This window comes from Myotis brandtii, unplaced genomic scaffold (genome assembly GCF_000412655.1).
Source record: "Myotis brandtii unplaced genomic scaffold, ASM41265v1 scaffold596, whole genome shotgun sequence".
Classification (NCBI taxonomy): Eukaryota; Metazoa; Chordata; class Mammalia; order Chiroptera; family Vespertilionidae; genus Myotis; species Myotis brandtii.
In genome coordinates this window covers 1571630-1595692 of record NW_005370250.1, presented here as the reverse complement: position 1 = coordinate 1595692, position 24063 = coordinate 1571630, and the positions used below count along the sequence as shown (strand labels likewise).

General features: G+C 42.6%; 1 protein-coding gene across 9 annotated transcripts in view; it reads right to left on the bottom strand.

Annotated features, from left to right (window-relative positions):
• The window catches only part of MEIS2 (Meis homeobox 2), a 205229-nt gene that overhangs the window by 137049 nt on the left and 44117 nt on the right, over window positions 1-24063 (bottom strand). For all 9 annotated transcript variants that reach the window (XM_005879354.2, XM_005879355.2, XM_005879357.2 and 6 more), the window contains one exon: window positions 3027-3172. In XM_005879354.2, coding sequence (XP_005879416.1) covers window positions 3027-3172 — 146 coding nt within the window. The remainder of the gene's footprint in view (window positions 1-3026; window positions 3173-24063) is intronic.

The following is a 24063-nucleotide window of genomic DNA, read 5'->3' as shown; positions in this document are numbered from 1 at the left end:
GGGGAGTCTGGATGAAGAGAGAGAAATTTTCAAAGGGAAAGCCACAGAGAATTTCCTTAGGATCCAAGGGAGGTGCAGAAAAGGCAGAGGAGGGAACCGAGAGGGTGACTGGGAGACAAAGCTGGTGGGAGAAAGTAATGACAGGGCCGACAGGGCCGTGCTGTGAAGAAAGCTCCTGGGGAGGAGGAAAGTGAAGCGCTTGGTGGGAAAAAAGGGCAGGGGGCGGGGGGTGGACAGGAAGAAAGGATGACCAGAGGCTGGTACCTGTGAGCGTGGCAAAGGAGCCTGCCACGTGCGCCTCTTTGCTTGAAAAATAAGGAAATGGCAAATGCAGAGAACGTAAGGAACCTCACTGAGGCTCGGCCAGGACAGAGGCAATCTGAACCTGACATGCCAGTTTGGCCACACAATCCTGGGTAGACATGTCCATCACGGCCCTTTCCCAAGTGTTTTTTATCTGTACATAAGGTGCCTATCTCCCACACGGGAATGTAATTTCTGACAAATGGTAACACAGTGTTAGAGAAGCAATATGATTTCTTTTTTAAAAAAGGAAATGCCAGTGTTCTGGACCCCTGGCTCTGGCTCTGTGGTCTCCTCTCCCTGCTCCAAGGACAGACACTCACTAACACGTTCCGTTGGAGAGAGACTTCTGCACCAAGCCTCGTAAACAGTTAACTAGTTGGAAGCACTCGTGGGGTGGGGATAGGTCTTACAGCTGCGCGGGAGCACCTTGCACATCAGAGCCACAGAGAGAACCCAGGAACCTCTGGCCACCCAGCACTCTTCACCAGCGGCCAAGGTGCAGGGTGGGTTCCTGCCGGGAGAGGGACGGGGCGAGGCCCGAGAGCCAGCGAGGGCTCTGGACGCTTGCATGGGAAATTCAAATCACAGAATCCGAGGGGTAAAGGAGAACGCTGTCTCAAAAATGGAGGTGCAAAGAGAGTCTTCCCTGTTTGGAAAGGCTAGAGAAGCGGGAGGCTTTACAAACAAGAGAACAAACAGGGCTTTGCTTCTCCATAGCCCTCTCCCTCTTTGACTCTGAGTGTGTTGATGGCAGAGGTTGAGAGATTTATATGCAACTGTTAAAGGTGATAATGATTTGAGCAGTCATCATAAAGTGGTGGGAAAAGCCTCGGTTTGGGGGAAAAGGAAAGCCGGGGTCCTCGTCCTCCCTTGCTTGACCTTGGAGCTAATCACTTCCCTTTCTGGGTCTGCTTCCTCATCTGTAAACAGAGCAGCTGAATCCTCTAAGATTCCACTGTGCTGGGACATCGGCTCTGATAACGGAGGGAGATGTTTGCTGGGAAAGCAGTTGCTGGAGTCTTTGTTTTCGGCCCAGAAAGGCTGCGTGTGAAGGAAGGCAGAGGGAGGAAGCCGGACAGGTGAGCTTGCCAGCCTTCCACGGGCCTTTCTTAGTTGCTACTCTAACCAAACAAACCTCCAGTTAAAGATGAGAAACCCCTCCCCTCCCACTCCCTCGACTTCCAGATTAAAAACATTTTACAGGTTAGTAAATCTCCAGCTGAGGTGATGTAGCAAAGAACAGCTGTGAAGTAATTTTGATAATGATGAGAATAATAACCACATGGCAAGGTTCGGGGCTCCGCCGTTGCAGCTTCAGTGCTCCTGAATAGATAAAAGTGATTAAATACTCCTGATTATCCCTGACCGATATGTAATGGATTTACAGCCCTTTCAATTAGTCAGTATTTGCTTAGGACTCATTATTTTGTCTTTGGTTAAGTAATCAGCCCGGAGACCGCATGTTCCGTCTAATTCCTCTGAGCCGAGTCAGTGCGGGGCCCTGACCTTTGAAATGGCCGGAGCTGCAAGGCAAGAATAACCACTGCCGCGGCGGCCTCGGCGGGTCCCCCCGCTAATCCTGACACCACAGGCCAGATCGATACACCTTAGTTTGCTACTAATGTCCTTACATCAAAATGGCCGATTTAGGAACGTGAATCTATCACTTGGCCCTCCCCGCCGGCCCTCCGCCCCTTGCCCTCGGCAGCCCTGCCGGCTGAGCGGATCCGCAGCCGCCGCCATAAATAAAAGTGGAACCTTGTCCTGGGCCCGTGACACTGTAACTAATGTCATTCAGCATGGCAACACGCAAGCTGGATGGTCAAAGACCTTCAGCTTCCAATGTGCTCCTCTATTTGTAAGCATTCGCCCCAACAGAATGGCCTGAAAACAATATGATAGCAAGAAACAGCCTCTGAAATCGTCAGCATTTCCCCAGGATTTCCACATGCACAGGAACATAGAAGAGTGCCCGGTGCCTCGGTAAACACTACATTGTCATTTTTTTTGGGCCACGGGAGTCTTAGAGTCAACAGTATATACAGACACATGAAACGGACTGCAAACAGGAGGATCAAGATAAAGTGTTACTTTAAAAGTGTTGCCCATGGTTGATCTTTTCCCAGAAGTAAAGAGGGTTAGATTCTAAGATAATGGATCTGAACAGCTAAAAAAAAAACCCCACACCTTTCATCTCCATCTTACAAACAAGGGCATGATAGCGCCTATCACCTCCTGTGCGTGTCACCTAGACACATGACATGTCCGCAAGCTGCCTCAGCGATCACAGTCACGCTTGGTACCATGAGCTTGGACATGCCTGCATGTGGCCAGGTGCCGCCTCTGCCTCCGGGAGGAGCTGGCCCTCGTGCAGAGTGTGGTCGGCACTTCGGATGGATGGACGAGGGAGCTCCTCACAGCCCTGTGCCTGGGTTGCATTACCTAAAGCTGCTCTCAGCCCTCTTAGCATACGTAACAAACGTCAGGGTCCTGCATCATTGTGAATCAGGCCCATTCCCGGCCCAGTCGCACGAAAAACCTGCTGCTTTCTGAAGGGTGCTCAATGGGGGGTGAGAGCTGACAAAACCGGAACTGCTCTGTTGGTCATCAGATTTTGAGAACGGGAAATCGGCGCCTCACTTTGAGAAATCTGTACGAGCCCGTCTAACACGCTGGGAGGAGGCAAGACAACAACACTCGTTTCTTTCATCTTGACTTACTGTGAGATGCTGGAAGAGCCACGCTCTCATGATATTGGTTGCTACTTTGGGGAAAATGCCTCTTTTCTTCTGGCGTTTTTTGTCCTTGTCTGGGTCATCATCGTCACCTGTGCCAGGTGACGCCACGCTGTTGTCCAGACCATCCCCTGGTGGAAAGACAGGAACACACATGAGAGCGAACCCAGAAAAGGGGGCCAACAGCCACGCGAAGCTAATGAGGAGCTCCGCGCGGCTTGTTGAGAGATATCCATTAGCGCCCATCGTCTCTTTCATTAAAGTATAATTGGAGACACAAATATGTAAAAGACAAAATTAAACCAGGCCTCTTCAAATGTTAATTTTGTGTGTCTCACACTCGCCCATATCATTAATTCGATTATAATTGTGTGCTTGACACAGTGCAGTAGCTCTTTGTCAATTATGGAGTCCAATGTGGGAAAACCGCCATCAGAAAACCCATTCGGAGAAAATGCATCCCCGTGCCCATCGTGAACACAGACTGTCGGGTAATCAAGTTAAATGTTCTGTAGTCTATATATTCTAGGCTGCCTGCATAGGTGACAGTAACGGTGTCACTGTTCATTGCACATAACACACTGCCTGCTCAGCCCCTCCCAGACCTGTCACCTCCGGAGCACACGCAGCTGCACACTCCTCCGTGACCCTGCACTCAGCATTTGCATGAAACTTGTAGCTCTCTGCACTGCGGATCATTATCATTAAAAAAAAAGGGGGGGGGGATACACATCAAGGTAGGGTGCTCACTTAATCAGAAGTTTCTATCAACATCTTTCTCTTCTGTGCTTTTCTCGGGCATCAATTGTGCATTAGCAAAAATCATTTACTTTTTAACAGTCATAGTTATTTTTCTTGCCCTCCGGCAAAAATGCCTTGAAAGCCTGCCTGGAGGGCATCTAAATTATGTATCTAAAAAACTCTTCCGGCAAGGCATTGCAGGACCCCTACTTTCTTAAAATTCATACGCGCACGTCTTCCTGTTTTTGGGAAGGCATCAATCAAGAGCAGCAGTATATGCCATATCCCTACATTAATATTTGAACTAATAACTTTAAAAAAAGGAGAGAAACAAGATCCGACTTGTGGCATAATCAAATGCAAAATAAATGAAGAATACGGGGACAGCGCTGGGGCTTTATAGATGGCTGTGTTTTCCTTGCACATCATTAGCCTGGAGCCACACGAAAGAGGAAAACAGAGAAGTGGAGAGTTTATGCTCCCCGCTGGTGTTTAAGAAGCCAGGGTCCTGGGAGGACATCTGGGAATTGTGCTGAGGTGGGGGTTTTTGTAATTTAAGAATAGACATTCATTAGCAGTAAATGCCATAAATCCCATGCTAAGTAAAAACCTTGTCCAAGAAAGCCTAAAACAATAAACTCCGTGCTCAATGCAGCCCGAGCTGGCCGCTGCACAGCGGCCCCGAGAAGGCCATAGGCCCACCGGCCCATTCCCAGGCCCGCTCCCTCCTGGCGGATGGGGTCACACCGCCACAGCCTGCCTGCCGGGCCCCTCGCCTCGAAACTTCACGGTCTGCTCTGTGGGCCTCCCTGTACCTGTTCTTTTCCTTTCTCACCAAAAAAACCCTCAACCTTCTTTGACCAGAGAAGCAGAAAAGCCACAGCAAAGAGCCGGCAGATTAATTTTATTGACATTTCCATTTTCACTGCAATGCGATACCCTCCATCACATGGAAGAGATGACCCTCACTATTTACAGACTGACAGGCCACTTCATTACAACCACCCTGCCCCAAGGCAAAGCAGCTCCCCTCCATCTGCCCAAACACTAGAGCATGACCCCGAAGTTGCTGTTCTCTTTTTCTTTGCCGTCTGTTATGATTAAAAAAAAAAGAGTGAGTCAAAGGGACCCCAAATAGTCAAAGAACTAATCGGAGTGCCAGGAAACAAAAGGCATCTGACTTGTGAATAGTGGGTAGACGGAGGCTACCCTTCATCTGCCTGCGCTCCCTGCACACCCATGCACACTAACGGGTCGCTTGCACAAGGACACACACACACACGCACACACACACACCAGCAGGGACACACACGCTTCTACCATGCCAAGGAACTGCTGCAAGGCAAATTCTCACCCCCACTAATGGCTTCTGACTGCTCCTTGGCAACCCCAGCATTTTAACCTGGGTGGATGTGCTCTCCCAAATACAGACACTGGCGCGATCTCATCAGCTGCTCATGTGACACAGATGGAGAGTGGCTATTAGGAGCCAGGCAGTGGGCCTTGGGGATCTGAGGTGCTGTTCTGTAGCCCGGGGCGGTTTTGAAAAGCAGTACCCGGAGATGAGGAAAAAAAAAAACCCACACTGCAAGTGCAAGTTTGAAGTCGGTCAGTCTGTCTGCCTGCGACCGATAAAGATATCTTTGTCTCCGTGGAAAATCTAGGAGGCTATCTGGATGTACATTTCAGATAATGTATGTGTGGAACAGCTCTCCCCTCCATGTCTTCCAAATATAAAAACACACGCTGTAAACAATGCCTGTGTGTATATATTTCTTTCTAAGCACATATGGTTTCTGTGTATATGTTTAAGCTGAAATTGTCAGGATTTTGTTAAAATCTCATTTAGCTTTTTCTGATACATTTTTGAATATACTTATTTTCAAAGGTTAATGGCTTAATTGAAGGAAGTTCAACCAAAAAAAAGGCATTTGCCTTTTTAACCAATCAATGACCTTAAGAATGAGAGACGGCGTTTCCACGGTGCATTTTCTCTTGCTTAAAAGCAAAGAGGGCTGGTAACACTTTCAAACTATATGATTCACTATATTTAGCTCAAGGAAAAGATGGAGCTAGATCGAGCCTCTTTGGATGATTGACTGGAGAAGACAGGATCATTACATGAATTTTAATATAAAACAGTCTGTTTTATAGAAATGTTATAAAATATCTGAATTGGGATCCAGTGTAACAAATAATAGTAAAGAAAAAGGTGACTCTTTTTTATAATAACTAGATACTAAACATTAGATTTTCAAATTAATATTAGTGTTTATGTCTATAAAGAGAAATTTTCCTTTTCAAATACACAATAAATACCATCATCTTTCCTTCAATGTATTTTTGAACCAACTCCAGCATAGAGGACTAACAACAGAATAAAGAAAAAAATCTTAAAAAGGCAACTGTGTGATCTGCAACCTAAAATGAAACTGTGCAGATGATGCTGGGGGCAGGGACCCCGAATGTGGCTATTGTTTTCAGGCTGTGCGTGTATGGCAGATAGCTGGCAATCCTTGGCACCAGTGCCAAGTGACTTTCTGTGCCCAGAAGGGTGTGTACACCAGCACAGGGGTATGTGCCAAAGGAGGTACAGGAGATAACAGTGTATGTGTCAGCATCTGAAGTTAGGATTCAAAAGTATTTCTTATCTTTTTTTTTCTTAATATATTTTTATTGATTTCAGAGAGGAAGGGAGAGGGAGAGAGAGAGATAGAAACATCAATAATGAGAATCATTGATCGGCTGCCTCCTGCACGCCCCCTACTGGGGATTGAGCCTGTAACCTCGGGCAGGTGACCTCCTGGTTCATAGATCGACACTCAACCACTGAGCAACACTGGCCGGGCTGTTTCTTACCTTTTTATCCTGAGAGCACACCGCCATGTCTGACCCAGAGCAGGAACCCAGCAATTGCTCGGTGAGTGAATGACAGAATTTACCAATAAGCTTATTCTAGGGCCCACCCCTCTGCGATAATCCCACACTGGGGCAAGGACACTCATGATAGCACCAAGGGGCTAGGTGGGCTGCCCTGGTACACCTCATCCATGTATCCATGCCAGGAACAGTGCCTCTTAGAAGAACTCAGTGCCCATTAGGGCCCTTCTGAGGGGCTGAATCACAGGCCTCTCCCCCACACTGCCAGCTCCGATGATGAAAAGTGGAATCAAGAGGAACATGGTGCACACCTCTTTTCCAAGGCTGCTGATCCCTTGACTAAGGGCACAGTCTACGTTTTCAGCAAAGATAGTCCAAATAGCTGTATTGCCGGGATATGCTGTGTGTGACTATGGAAAGAAATACTCAAGGCTTGTGGACAGATAACTTTGAAGTGAAAAGAATCATCGGGGGAGACTGTTAAAAACACAGGTCCCCAAGCTTCATCCCAGACTTACAGAATCAAAATATCCTCGGGCACAGACAAGGAATTTGTATTTTTAACAAGCTCCTTGATTCTGCTTATGCAATCAGCCTAGAACTGATGCTGAAACTGGCTTTTGAAAGCCATGAGACTAGATGACCCCCCAATTTGAAATAAAATGCAACCTCAGAACAGGTGGATTGTTAAAATTCGACTTTACTCCCATGAGTCTGGTCAGTGGTCATGGTGAGCACCTATAGTCTGCCTGGGGCCTCATTCATTGTAGGAGAGCCGTGGTGTTCTCTCCATCACACATACTAGCCAACAGAATGAAGCCCCCTCCTAACCTTCTGGTGGTGAGGGTTAAACAGGAAGAAAGAAGCTACAGAACATTGACTCTTAAAATGTAAATCAGCCCAGCTGGGGTGGCTCAGTAACTGAGCATCAACCCATGAACCAAGAGGTCACTGGTTCAATTCCCAGCCAAGGCTTATGCCTGGGTTGTGGGCTCGATCCCCAGTGGGGGGCGTGCAAGAGGCAGCTGATGGATGTTTCTCTCTCATCAATGTTTCTATCTCTCTTGCCCTCTCCCTTCTTTGCCCTCTCTCTGAAATCAATAAAAACATATTTTTAATAACATTTAAAAAAGGTAAATCACTAGTGAAGAAATTGTGAGAAATGCAAATTCTTGGCCCCATCCCAGACCCACTGACCCTGAAACTCAGGGAGTGGGATCCAACAGTCTGAGCGTCCCTCGGCACACCAGGGGACTCTGACACCCACACACATTTGAGGAGCCCTGCTGTAGAACACAGAGGAGACCCGCTTAGCCGGCTACCCTGGCTGGTGGTCGTCTGGAAGGCCTGAAGCTAGCCTCTGGGCCATCCTTACAGGCATGTGCTGGAGGAAGCCACACAACCTTTCCACAGCTGAGCACACTACACTCTGGGCAGGGTATCCTGGAGAAGGCAAATCCGCATCTGTAGCTGTGTAGCTAGCGAATCACGAAAAGATATGGGCATATTATGAGAGGATCCTGAGATGGTTCTAAAGCAGAACTTCCCAGACCGTGAAATTCTTGGTCATGAAAAACTACCCAGGCAAAAGGACACCACTTCCTTTCATTGGCATATTGTCTCATTCCATTTAGCCAAAAATCTGTCTATATTTTAGCTATCAATTGCTTGGCTTGGAATAAAGAAATGATACAGTGACGATGTGCTGTGGTGAGTTCGATCCCACTGGGATGTGCTCTCTCAGAAACGTAATGCAACAACCAAGAAGATCCCAGTCCATTCTCTTTAACTTTCTCCCTCCTCCCCATCCCAAACCAACAAACAAAGGAACAAAACAAAACAGAACAAAAAAACCCCAGACACTTAGCATTGAAGGTTAAATCCTTGCCCAAGATTTCAGTTACATGTGGTTACATAAACTGGAGTCCAGACAACTTCAAGTCCAGTGTTATTCTCACATTAACATTGTAAGTTTCCTTTTACTTTTCAAAGCATTACCTCATTTGAACTCTGTTATCAGGGACAGTTCTGAGCAAGGCTTGATCCTATACGTAAAGGTTTAAGTGCAGAAAAGAGATTAGATCTAGGTCCCAGGGCCGGGCCCTGAGCCAGGCTGATCCTAGTTCAAACAGAAATGTGCAAACTTTCCTACCAAAAGTAAGCCCGAGTCTCTAAGACATATAACTATATTCAGTACAGCAAGAGTCTTCGACACCCAGGATTTTTGTAATCGATTTATTGCGGTCCAAGTGGAGACCCTTCTGTGGACCGCAACAGACTGACTTTCAGAGCCCAGAGATGCTCCAAACACTTGGGATGGACTAGCTATACAGTCAGGACCCCGTGAGCTGTGATGCCCTCACTGTGCAAGCTGTTAAACACTCCACAGAACTGAGATTAAAGTGTGATGTTCCTCTGCCTCCAAGTCACTTTTTGAAAAATAGGATAAGGTTTCTATGACATTTTGGTACACTGTCACATTACAAACACCTAAAACCGCCCTCCCAGTGTTATACTTTCAGAGGAATAATCAGGACAAAGGAACATGTAGTTTCGTTAATAGTTAATGGTATTTGTACTTCTTTTTGATAAATTGGTGGTGTGTTATTTAATCCTCACTTCTCCAAGTTTTGGACCAAGTTTAATAGTTAAATACATTTATACAAAAATATGTGCTTTAAAGAAGAATATCTCACCTGGAAGAACATGGCTTTTCCCTCTATCATTGTTGATAAGTAGAAACACAGTATATTACCATTTTCAGTTTATGCAATGTAAATTTACTAACTTCATACATATGCATGTGTGTGCACTCACACACACACACACACACACACACACACACACACACATCTTCCAAACAATCTATCCCCAGGAATTAAGTCTATTCATGAATACATAGATACTGATATATGTGATTATAAATCTACGTGTATATAAATTAAATTGTATCTATTTCAAATAATTCACCAATTTGTACACAAGTGTCCAAATATATTTGTAGATGAACTGCATTTTTTTGCCTACACTCAAATATACATACGCATGCATATACATACACTAATTCATAGAGTTCTTAAAGTGCTTTTATCTACTATTAAAGGAGGCAGTCCCTTTCCTACACCATTTCTCTAGCTCTAGAACACAGGGACCTCATTTTTATCAATACTGCTGCCATTTTCATTATCATCATTATCACAAGTAGCATGGTTCCAGTCTTCATTTAATCTTCACAACAAATAAATGAAATAACTACTATTATCAATCCCCTTTTACAAAGAAGAAAAGTGAGACTCAAAGAAAATAACTTGTCAGAGGTCACACAGTTAGTGGCAGAGTGGTGTTTGTCCTCCAAAGACCATGCTCACGTCCTCTACCCTCTTCCTTAAACGTATGAGAGGACAAGAAACTGTGAAAAGTGAAACGAGGCTCTGGATTAGCCCTCACTGCATAAGAAATAAACCCAGGAGTGAGGCCCTGTATGTTTACGTTTATGTCCCAAAGTGACAGTGGGTGACAACATATTTAAAAGTAAATACGGGGAGCATTTGAGATCTTGCTCCCAGGAACATGTCCTCATTTTGGCTCAAATAAACGCATAACATTTTTCAAAAAATAAAATAAATAAAAGGAAGTATGAACCAAGAAGCAAGCAGATGCACCCTTTTACACAAACAGGTATATCAATTATATACAGGATCGTTACTGCTCCCTGTGGATCTACAGTTCATATTAATATTAAATAAGAATTTTGAAATAGGATTATCTGTTGAATTTTAAAGATTTCTCTGAGCCAAGGGATCTTTCAAGATTCCATGCCTTTAGTCCTTTCCCCTTGGCCGGGAAGGCCCTTTTTCTTCATTGTTTTCCTTTCCCTCCTTCCCATTCATTTTCCTTTGTCCAGGCAAACTCCTATTCAACCTTCAAAATCCAGAGGAAAAGGAACTTTCTTTGTAAAGCTTTCCCCAGTCCCCCAAAACAAAGTAGTACACTATGCTTTTTACTTTAGCATTTTGTTCTTGCCTTTGCTATATTTACTCTTCTGTTTTGCAATGTATCTATTTACTAATTTGTCTGTCCTATTTGACTATGAGTTTTTTCCAGGGGTGGGGGGGGGGGGGGGCGACTGTGTCTGCTTCATTTCTGATTTCCAAGCCCTGACAAAGAGTAAATACACAAATGTGAGTGGAATGGACAAAATGGCAGTAAGAGCCTTTAGATATATTATTAGGACCCTGTGAGAATGTCACCTGCTTTGAAGAAAGTGTCCCTGAAGAAGATTCCCTGGTCCAGTAGCCACCAAGCCTTGGGCTCCCTCACTTCTCTCCCCCCGCCTTATGGGCAGTGGGAGCATGATGATGTCCAGTGATTTACTGTTTACATATGTGCATGACCCTCCTCGAAGATGGTCCTTACACGTCTGAGACACGCGTCATATATTGTTTATGAAAACAGTACTTTATCTCAAGCCCTATTCTTTTTTTAAAATATTTTATTGACTTTTTACAGAGAGGAAGGGAGAGGGATAGAGAGTTAGAAACATCAATGAGAGAGAAACATCGATCAGCTGCCTCCTGCACACCCCCTACTGGGGATATGCCCACAACCAAGGTACATGCCCTTGACCGGAATCGAACCTGGGACCTTTCAATCCGCAGGCCGACGCTCTATCCACTGAGCCAAACCGGTTAGGGCTTAAGCCCTATTCTAATGGGGAAGAGAGAGTGCTGCGTGAGAGCGGGCTGCCCACTGCGCAGGCCGTTCAGATTACTGGGAACATTATAGCTAAAAACGAAGTAGCATGCAGCCATGGACCGGCAACACAGTTCTTTACAAGTTCATTTTCTGCCATCAGCTCATTATGCTTTTTCTTCTTTAAATGAAGTACTCTGAAAACAGGATTAAAATGCACTAAGGGTCAAAATATATTTTCTTTCAGGGACTACCTTCCAAGGGTTTAATGTAGGACATTCCACTAAGGAAACTGCATCAGGGTTTCCAAAGAGATGGGAAGTGGAAGAAGGAGAAGAAGGTGGAGGATAGGAGGAGGAGCAGAGGGCAGAGGAGGAGGAGAAGGAAGAAGAGGAGAAAGAGGAGAAGGGAAGGAAGAGGAGGAGGAGAAAGGAGGGGAAGGGAAAGGGGGATGGGAGGGAGGAGGAGGAGGAGAAGCAGCCATCCTCAAAGTAAATCTTTTTCCACATGCGATTTACCTTTCTTCACATTAGATCAGCTTGGGGGGCGGGGGACGCTGCAGACCCAGAAATGTAAGGAGGGTGAGGGGCGAGCGGCCGGCAGCGAGACCTGCTAATTACTGATCTCTTTTACTCTCCTGCTGTGCTTAACTGTCTGGACACGTTAAAGTGAAATTTTTCTGTGATTTTTCAAGTGACTAGTTCATGGCCCGCTGGCATGGAGGGAAGCAGAAGAGATGAAATGCTTTCGTTTACATGCAACATTTACTAACTGTGTGGATTTTCCGCCATTAAAGAGGACAGTGACCCAGGCCACCTTTTTCACACTCAAAAGAGCACTGAAAAAACAAGTCTTCATCAGCTAACCTCGGGCTTCCCTGGTCCTGAGCACCCTCCCCCCAGGGCAGGAGCAGAAAGGGAAAAAAAGAGAGGATTTTAGGCTCCTTTCTCTTCAACTTTTCAGGCGGTATAAGCAGCATTTAGCAAATTCAGCCCCAAATGGCTCCAAATGCTCAGAGCTGCAGGGGCTCATTCTTTGTTATCCTCCCTCTATTTACACAGGATTTACCAGGCTCTCCACTGAGGAGGCCCAAAGCACTTGCATTCTCACCGGCTCGCCCTGGACTGTGGCCAGCAGCTCGGCCCCGGCCTGCAGTGGATGGAGGTGTTCTGCAACCTGGACAAGGCCACAGACTGCTCCCTCACTCAGCCATCCCCACGCCACCTGGCTTGCTGCACCGCGGAGGCCTGCGAAGATGAGCTCACCTTCCAGAAGAGAAGCGGAAACCCAGCCAAGGCTGTGCAAATGTGTGTCCAGAGACAAATAACATGCACTTTAAAATATGCATCTATGTCATGTAATGGAAAGGGGTGGGTGAAAAAAAAAATTCAGAGTGCCTCTTGGATGAAAACCACTTCACCCACTGGTTGGAAAAATAAAGTGTAAAAACAGACAGATGGACACATATGTAAATGTGGCTGTGTTTTAGGCTTTCGCTGGCAATGCGAGTGGCGTAGTATAGTTTTGCACGCCTGTATTTTCCATATCATGTTGAATCCTGTTAACTGTGGAACAGAAACATCCTCGTACTGGTCCTTGACCAAATCAGTCCCCTCAATTTACCTGTCAGGAGCCATAAAGTGGCTTTGTTTATGGACTGGGACTCTAATCCTTTATAACAGAAATGAACGAAGGCTTCCAACACTCTTACCTCATGGTTCACTTAAGTTGGTTGCTCTCATTTATATTTCACTTGAATTTTTAAAACTATTTCAAGAAAGAATACCTCCTCTCCTAACCTTCCACAGAATTCTCTAAAGGCTACTGACTGGAGCTGGTAGAAAAGTATATTCCTTTGCCATTATAATTCAGCAGACTGCTTAATCTCTGTGGTGGAGGATAAAAGAATGTACTTATTACTCAGTTACCTGATAAGCACGTATAAAAGTACAGAGTAGGTTCTGGAGTTATTCACAGTACATCATAATAAAGCTCTTCTGGGCACTCTAATGATTCATTTTTAGTGATCTCTCCAATGCCCTTTTCCACAGTTAACACGCAGGTTTTATTAAGGCAGAAACAGGGACAAATGTCCACTCAAGTCCCAGCTCTCAAATTTGACTCTACTTGCACTCCACTACCCACAGCTAAAGCTTTTGTAATGTTCTGTTCACCTCCCCAGAGTGGCATTTCAGCTAACAGAGTTCACAATCTTTCAGCCCTAAACACAGGAGGCTGCTATCTTCAAGTCATCCTAGGAATGTGCCAGATACCATCATCTCCCTCCTGTGATACAAAGAACAAGAAAGAGAGGGACCAAGGGAAGACTGAGCTGATCAAGTTACCAACAGCCCAGAATGCCCCTCTCCGAAGGTTAATCTTTGAACCAGTAAATGTTATAATTAGGAGCCTTGAAGTTGGGCTTAGGCTGGTCATTGAAAGACCGACCCTAAAAGAGAAAGTATGAATGGAACACATCTCTTTTCACCTAATGGTTTGACACACGGGTCATGATATTTATGGGAAATCACACAAAAATGAGTTGTTATGATGTATGAGTCTCTTCCCCACATCTCTACAAAAGAAAGAAGGTGACTGGGGAGAAATGTCTTCTCCATGTCACTTAGCTATGTTTCCGTACAAATTGTGAACATTATGCAAATAATGTTGGCACCTTTGCTAGAGGAAAACATTATTAAATTATGCTCTAAGTATTTTGTCTGCTTTAGTAATTACTCTCATGTAACTGTAAATATAAATAGCTGTTATTCTGTTTAAATTTTTAATCATGCAAAATATTGTCACACAAAATGTCCTTCTGTTACAGTCTAACTGGGATTTTCTTTTTAAAACTATCCATATTTAACTGAAGTGGATTATTTTTAGCATTGTAAAGTGTTTTAGCAAAGATAGCTGGCTAACATCTCTGAATCAACAGGTCTTTCCAGGGAAGATATGGCCTTTATACTTGCAAAAAGAATTTCCTACTGAAGTCCTTTGATACAAAAATGTATTTTTAACATTTTATACTAAAACTGGAATAAAATTAGTCTGTTCCCAAGAATGTATTAACTACATCCAACCTATATGTTTAGTATACACTGATAATATTCTCATTTTATCATTAACTATAAGATTTTCTAGTTTATTGTCTCTTAGCATGCTTTTATATGAAATGAAACACTAAATATCAACCAATAATATTTGTTAGGAATAATAACAGGAAAGTAAAGTTCTATCTGGAGCAGTAATTATTTCATCCAATTTTTAGGATCTTTCATTATCATATGTGCTATCTGAAACAAAAACTGGGGCAACACATTCTATAATATCAAAGAGTAGATCAGTTTGAATTCTTAATACGGTATTTCTCTGTAAATTTGTATTGGCAGGTATTATTTCAAATAGCAGCACAACAAAAACAGAAAGACTAAATATTGATTCCACTTTCTCAACTGTAAAATAAAAACAAAATAATATTTTAATAAAGGTATAACTTTGTGCCCTGGCCAGTGTGGCTCCGTTGGCTAGAGCCTTGTCCCGTACACTGAAGGGTTGCAGGTTCAATTCCCAGTTGGGGTGCATAATGGAGGCAACCGATTGATGTTTCTCTCTCACACGGATGTTTCTCTCTCTCCCTCCCTCTCTTTTCCACTCTATCTAGAATCAATGAAAAACAGATCCTGGAGTGAGGATTACTAAATAAAAAAATTAATGAATGAATGAATAAATGTAACTTTGCATTGTTAACTAATGCAAAGAGACAGCCATCTTAATAACAGTAATGCTTACTAAGAGAACTAGATTGAGCTAACTATCAACACTCCCTTTGGGAAATTGTTAGGAAGCCAGTCACAGTTTATCCAGAAAAAAGAACAATATCAACCTGTGAAGTTGATAACTGCTTTTAGGTGAATATTTTTTTTAATACATTTTATTGATTTTTCACAGAGAGGAAGGAGAGGGACAGAGAATTAGAAACATCGATGAGAGAGAAACATCGACCAGCTGCCTCCTGCACGCCCCCCACTGGGGATGTGCCTGCAACCAAGGTACATGCCCTTGACCGGAATCGAACCTGGGACCCTTGAGTCCGCAGGCCGACGCTCTATCCACTGAGCCAAACCGGTTCTGGCTAGGTGAATATTTTTTAAACCATTAACCCATCAGAATGGGAGCATATTTGTTAATTATTAGAAAATAATATCTGTACATTTTTAAAAACATTTTCACACGACAGTTTCCTAATAAAACTCTGTATTTTTGTTTTAAGAATTTTATAAAAGAAATTATTAATATTTTAAAAGTAGTTATTGTGCATAATTGTTTTAGTTAAATCTACTTTGATTTGAGAACAAGCAGGTATGTTTTTGTAATGTAATACAAATGGTTATACATGTAATAAACCTACGGAAAACAAATAATATGACTCCTTACCAAGAATAATCTAAAATAGCATAAATTAATTATTCTTCATATAGCCTATATAATTAAGAATGACAGACACAGGGTCCTTTTAGAAGTTCACTTTAAGTGGGGAATGACTGCCAAAGGGTGTGGGGTTTCTTTTGGGGTGATGAAAACATTCTAAAATTGATCATGGTGATGGTTGCACAACTGTGTAAGTATACTAAAAACCATCAAATTGTACACTTTAAATAGGTGAATTAAATAGTATGTGAATTATATCTCAATAAAGCTTCTATGTTTTTATTTATTTTTTATTGGTTTTAGAGAGAGAAGAAGGAAGAGGGAGAGAGAGATAGAAACATCGATGATAAAGAAACATCAATCTTCTGCCTCCTGCTCACCCCTTACTAGGGATCGAGCCTGCAACCCGGACATGTACCCTGACTGGGAACTGAACCTGCGACCTCTTGGTGCATAGGTCAATGCTCAACCACTGAGCCACACCGGCCAGGCTGCTACATTTTTTAAATGAACACATTTTGCTCTCATATAAAAAAGCTTGGTGGAACAAATATAAGATCCTAGTAGTCGAGGTTGAACATATCCATAATCTTTTCTAAATTGCTTCAAAACAATGTGATTTCAAGGCCACTCACTAAAATCATCTCAACACCTTGCATATAAACAAACATATGCACTCAGAAACATTCAGGATGGTTTTTATACTGTTTATGTTACAAAAATATGCATTAGTGAAAATACTGAAATTAATACTGAAATTGATCCTTTTCCACATTCCATTGTATTATTGCAAAACCCTGGCCCAAATTATTTATCTCTTTGAAGCTTACTTTAATCATCAGAATAACTCTAGTAACTTCCAAAACATACACACCACTCCTACATTTCTTTTACATTTCTTCTACATAAGCTTCTTCAAGTCAGGAACCATATTTTTTATTTTTTTCATGTCCTTTTCAGAACTGTATAACCCTATGGGTGCAGTCAGTACCTAACCTTTTATTGGATAAATGGATAGATGACTCTCATATTTCTTGGAATGTGCTTTATTTTTTGTGGGTTTATATCTAAAAGTTGCAAACAGAAGCTATCTAGGATTTGGTCTACAAGAGTTGGAAACTGGTCATAGAGTTGATGTTTCATAAATTTCAAAGACATTAACTTGTAAGACGCACTGTATGGAGGACACAACGTGATTGAAACAGACATTAACAGCAGAGGCACCCTACTTCTGGAAGCGTGCCTTACATCCTTGGTTCACCCTTCTTTGTCTAAATGTATTTATTCTATTTTTTTGAGCAGCTATTCTCCTCTGTACAGTGGAGGCTCATTTCTGACATACTCCATGCCCTTCCACTCTGTCCCTCCACTTTCTCCCCACAGAACTGCACACACCCTTGGGGGTGGGGGGAATGATGATGCAATAGAAGAGGCATGAGCTGTGGAATAAAGCAGATCTTGTATTGAACTTCCAGATCTATTTCTTACTGTTTGAGTGTAACCCTGGTCAAGAGATTAATTTCCTCATCTCTGAAATGGGAAGAATGATACATACCCAATAGGTTAATTGTGAAAAGTAAATGAAATAAGAGTAATAGCTGTTACTTATTAAATCACTACCTTGTGCCAGGTGCTTTACTCTTATTAACAAGCTCAGGAGGTTTACACAGGACACTTAGCCTCACAATACCTGACACAGCAGAGGTGACATCAATAAATGTTAGTTGTTTCCTTTCCTAAAATGAACTAATATGAGAGGATAAACAAAATGTAGTCTATCCATATACTGAAATACTTACTCAGCAATAAAATAAAACTACTGATACCTGCAACACGTCACATTTCAAAGTCATTACACTACATGGAAAAAGCCAAACACACACACAAAAAAATGCATACTGTATGATTCCAAGTATATTAAGTTCTAGAAAGTGTCAATTAATGTATAATAACTGCAGACAGATCAATGGTTGCTTGAGGTCAGGTATAGAGGGAGGGCTGCATTAAAAAGGAGTATAGGAAACTTTTTGGTGGTGATGAGAGATTATAGTATCTTGATTATAGTGCTGGCCTCATAAGTGTACCTGGTATACAACTGTCAAAACTCATTAAATGGTATACTTTGAATGGGTGAAGTTTTTGGATGAAAATGATACCACCATAAAGTTGATAAAAAATAATGTTGAGCAGATTGTAGGTAAATTTACATAAACCTGTTATTTGGCATAAAACAGATTTTAGTGGAAAGTATAGCATGCGATACACAGCAGTGAGCGTAGGGAGTCTCCAGGTTATTGTGGTAAAGTTCTGAAAGGATAAAATGATTTAGAGCAGCATTTAAAAGATGCTAAAGGTAGAAATTCAACACAAAATAGTTCATTTACACTATTTTCTTCAACTTTACAAAGATGCAAAGTGGATGGTCAGAATGCACTTTGCATATTTTACCAAAAAATAATTTTCTCCATTGGCCAACTGCCATTATGAGAAATATTATTAACAAAGACCTATTCGACTTGCAAAAAAAGTATCAATAATTTTAAAAAAGGCAACAGAAGTAATTCTTTATTCATTAGGCCATATGACCTCCCTTGGAAACAATTCTTAATAAACTATATTTTAAAAATTCTTTTGGGGACTTCAGTATTAACCCATTCTCCCTCTTATAAAAAGATCTCTGCTGGAGATTTTAGTCAAGTTCAGAGGAAAATGACACCACTTATGAAAGACTCTGAGCACCCTAAAATTAAAAATCAGTGGGAAATACAGAATTAAGATGAACCCTTGCCAGCCACCTCCATGCCTTCAGAAAACCCCTGCATCCATCATACGAACATGGACTAGAACTAACATTTGTGGAGTACCAGCTTGTGCCAGGTACCGCAGGCATCATCTCATCTGCAGGACAGTTCAGAGCTGGACATTTCAATTACCAGTTAGTATCTTCAGAGAGTGAAGCCACACCGACTAAGAAACTTGCCTAAAGTCACATGGCTAATCTGTCTCAGAGCTCGTCTCCACTCAAGTCCATGAGCTCAACTTCACAACAGAGCCTGCATTCCCATAGGAAGTGGAATTAATATTTTTAAAAAGTAGAATGTGGGGGGAAACTGCCTTATGGCTTTGAATCTAGGTGCCTGGTACTCACTAAAGCCTGATCATGGCCAAGTGATTCATCTGAATTTTGAGATATGTGATATTGGGCTCATATCAGATAATTAATAAGAGTTTCATTTCATTCTTATTTTTCCTTTCCTTCTTTCATTTCTTTTAATGACTCATTCACATGGGAAAAAAAATTGAAAATAGAGTCACCACCTGCTGAAAAACACCCTTGCTTGAGGAAAATAATTTTTTCCTCAGTCTTCTAGAACTCCTACTTGAAAATAGCACAAAAGCAAAAGGCCGCGTTTGCCACAGCTGAAGAAACATTACAGCACTGGATTGCCATCCATCTAATTCTAGAAAGACCAGGAGCTTAAAACCACACAACTATTAGTTTGCCATAGCACACCCCCATATTCTGTCATGAAGACAGAAAACTCAACTTGAGGGGTACCAATGTGAACTTTATTCAGGCCCTGTTAGCTGATAAAACAGGAGCTGTAAAGGTCTTAGTCTGGGAGGAAAGGTGGTTCAACCATTCGCAGGAGGGAAAAATAGGGGCGGGGGGCTCTTCAGGTTTTTTCATATACCTGTGCAAGCCAGCCTATGGGAGAACTGACATCTTTGCTGTACGATCAGATCTCAGAGCCACCAATCAAATAGCAGTCCAACCTTAATATGCTGATGCAGCGAATTTCCGGATCTTGATCACACTAGGCTAGGGAGTCATTCTTCTCAGTGATGAAGTCTGTGAATGCACTCTTGAGAAGATAACAAATTAAAAACCAGCTGACTCGACACCATTTGAGTGAGGAATTCACTGCTGACCCAGTATAACACGATTTCTACCACCAGTCAGTAATCACTGAAGAGGTGGCCAACTTTATTTCATAATTGTAAAACTATTCCTAACAGAGGGTCTTAGCGCAGCTAAATGATAACTGTTTAATTTACATCATGCTAAAATTGGTAATGACTTCCTCAACTATTTATATCCTGACTCTTACTTTATGTTAAAATTTAAAGATTCTAAAGCAAATTATAAATTCCCCAAAGTGGTGTATTATTTAAATAATCAGAAATCTGAAAAAAAACACGATATAACTAGAACATTACTCCATTTTGAAAATATATTTCATATCTATACAATTCCCACTAAAATATCTAGTTTCTCAATAGCTGATTATTCTGCTGGAAAGTAAAGTTGACAGCAACCACAAAACATTAGAAAAACAATTACAGTTATTATGAGACTTGTGTCCTACACTTCTAAAGATGTGATGTTGGATTAAAATTATCTTTACATAGTGATTTCAGCTTCCAAATGTTTTTTTCCAATTCTTGGTCACCACAACAAAGCGTAAGAGGCATATACCATTATCCCCACTTAACAGATAAAGCAAGTACAGTTAACATCATGCTAACTCTTGCCTTGCCCGAAGCACTTTCCATTACTTATGGTTTATGGATATTATTAAGTTGAACCGTCTGAAATTACCAATATTTGACAGTTTTTAACCTACCAACATGGCAATTTCATAAAGCAGTATAGCCAGTTTTTAAAAATCAGAATGCGGTTGTTTCTTTTGTTTCTTCTATTTTTCATTGTGCTTGTTTTTAGCAATATGTCTAGCCTCACTTTTACAAATCCTTCCAATTATTTCTCTTTCTATATTGAGTAGATAAAAAGGTAAAGTGGAAAAAAATACTAATAACCGAAGCCCTAGCCTATGAAGAGCCAAGACATTACACATGAAAAACTTACCAACAACCAATTAGGAGGTGGGAGACTTTGCTATGTTTTTCAATAGGGAAGTAGCAAAAAGCCTGTTAATACTACTTAGAGAAAGGAACTACCCTTGTCAATTCTAATTTCAAACTTCAACCATAGCAATTAGCATTGAGAAATGATTAGAGTATATTCTATTATATGCCTCTGGAGAAATGTTCCCTCTAAATGTTTCCTATAATAGCAGCAACATTAATAAAAAACAACAACAACAACAATATTTATTGAGCACTTACTCTGTTCCAGACACTCTGCTAAGCACTTTATGTGAATTACCCCATTTAATTCTCACTATCCTAACTGGGTTGATTTTCCTTCCACACATAAAGAAACTGAGGCTTAAAGGGACCGAGCAATTTGCCCAAAGTCATACAAGTAGTAAGTGGCAGAGACAGGATTCTCAGTCACACCCTTCCAACACTGTGAGATGCTGCTTCCCATGAGACTTCAGAGCCCATCTATCCAGAATTTCCCATCATCATAAAACATCGTAACATTCCTGTACTCTTTTGAATCATTCAGTCGGTTGAAATTTTGGCGGTCTGTCAATTTCAAATAAACATCATGAGGACAGACGCGAGCTCCCTCATATTACCCCTCAGCGCTCCCAGCACACACAACCGTGCCCAGCGCACAGCGGGCACTGAAGACATGTTTGTGAAGTGGGGACACATAGTAATTCTCCTCTGTGGCTTTTCCCATTCCTGGAGCCTTACCTTCACCTCTCTTCCTTGTGAGAAAGTAGCTCTCAACCACTCCCATTCTAGACAAGACTTGGCAAACCTCCCCCCAGGGCCACTGCCACTACCACCTTTGCCCTTGCTGTAAGTGCTAAAATTGATTCATCTTAATGACAAAAATGTGATAAAAGGGCCCCAACCACAGAGGTGGAGAAACCACTCCTACCCCTTAAACAAATGCTGCTTTCTGATGCCCCGATGGCTTTTCTTCTCTTGCTAAGGTTCAGTAAGTACTGAAGGCTCAGGCCCCGTGAATATGGGTCAGGTTTGTAACACAACAACTCCACCCCTTTCATTACCATCCCGCTAGGCATACCCTCCAAAAACCATAAATAAATAAAGTTATTGGTCTCAGCGGTTATTGAGGTGCTTCGGAAATCTTAAAAACACGATTATCTCCCGTAGGGATTCGCTAGCCTTTCCATACGCCAACCAGCACACTGGGACTTCTAAATTACATACCGTAATTGACATAAAATATCTGTCCCATCAGTGAATATCTTTATTAGCATCAAAACCACTCACAACTAGTGCTCCTCAATGTTATTAAACATAACTTGTTCTAGGTGTTGCTTTACTAATTAGTCAGGATGAGCCCGAGGAAGAAAATCTGGGTCATGTTAAATTAATTGGAATGAGCATGAAAATTAGCAGAGCAAACTGCATCAATTTTCTATAGAGAGTCTTTCTTCATGTTGAGAATAAAAATGGATATTATGAGGCATTAACCAAACTGCCTTCTGTGACTGCCAAGAGGTGTGTTACAGTAGCCCAAAATATCATGCTCGCAGATTTTCAGAAGTTAATGAGACATTTCCAGGAATGGTAAATACATGGTGTTAAAATGGGTGTGCCTCTGATGGGAAAATGCCAAGTCATTTCATGTTTATTCAGGCATAACAAGCTCTTCAAAATGAGCATAATTTAAGAGGTGAATAGTGCAAAGAGGGCTAACATTCAACTAATTTTCCTTCAGAAAGAAAAGATTACATTGAACAACAAAAAAAAATGAATTAAGAGGTTTACAAATCAACAAGTCAGCCACCAGGACGGCCGCTCTGCTCAGCACCTGCACCGCAGCCCCCGCCACGAAGTTTTCGAGAAATGTCCCGAAGGCACGGAACAAAGCGAGCAGAACTGATTACAGCCCCGCTCGCTGCCTCGCCATCTCAACTCTGTTTGGCTTCCTAATGAGCTCACTAAAAACCCAATTCATCTCCCCTAGCCCTCCTCAGCCCTCCTTGAAAGCCACCGGTATGGAAATTACAGATGAAACATTTCCAGGCTGGGTTCTACCAGGCACGTCTTCCCCAGGCGGGGCCCTGACCCCCACCTGGCACACAATGGATGGGGGTCCGCAGCGTCCAGAATAAGGAGGCCCAGCGAGGTGAAGGCTCTTTTGCGGGGTGACACTGATTTCTGCCTTCACGTGCCCCCTCCCAGGCATGCGGGGATGTCCTGGGTTCCACAGCGCAGAAAAGACACATTGTCATGCAGGAGAGGAGAAATGAGTTGTACTCAGGACAAACAGCTGAACCAGGCTAATGCGAATTCCCAGCCTGTTCAGGAGGAAACTCCCCGGGTTCCTCATTACATCGAGTCAAATCCTCACGGCCCCTAGCCTGTAACTGGAAGATTATGGAATTGATGGATCCTTAGTTTAAAATGCAGCTGTTTTATTCTGCTTTAGTAATTAATTCTTTTTCCAATACTCTATTGATTAAGCGTAGACCCTGATAAAGTTCAAACTGAGGAGACTCTCCCGTGGCGTCCTTAGTTGCTCAGGAGAGTCAATGAAAACTTCCTGCGATCCCACCTGCCCCCTCAGAGTGCTGATCCAATGAACAGAGCAGTTTTCTTCTCATAAATTAGTCAGGCCATGTGGAGCTGTATTAGCTGATCGTTGCTTTTGTCTCTCTACTTGCTGACTTGCTTTTCAGTTTTGCTGGCCTTTGTGCTGTCACACACAGAGTCGGAGTGCAGCTGCCATTCTGAACCCAGACCAAGGTAAAGAACAATTCGCACAAACTACATTTCCCCCCGTCTCACACAGCTGCAGCTCCCCGAGCAGTGCGGGGCTCCGTGGGGGTCTCCTGGGACCCAACTAGCTGAGAAATCAGTGCTAAAGCAGACAGACATGCTGTGGGACTGAGGGGGGAGAGAAAGTAACCTATTTTCTTCAAGGTTTACCAGGCTTTTTTGTCCTTTTTGCCTTTTCCCCGACAGAATTTGTGCTGTCGAATTTTCAACCACACGAAGCTGTTTTGTTTTCACAGATGACATCAAGGAATGACAGGAGACGGGGGAAAGGGAATCATCTGAGGACACCTGGTCAGATGGCATCAGTGAGTTCGGGCACGCCTACTAACCAAACGGGCGTGGAGTACAACCATATATAAATGGCCATTATCAACACAATGCTAGTTAGTAAGAAGAGGGATCACCAACACGGTGCTCCTTTTCAAAGGGTCACATGTACCGGGATCAATGTTGGTGAGTAGAGCAAGTGCGGTAACAGAAAGTTTCTCAGGTTACAACCCTGCACAATGGATTTTTGTCTCTACAAAGATCACTGCTACCTGGGAATGCTTTTAGGGTAATGGACTTATTCGCTCTACCTGCCCCCACACCTTCTCTACACCCA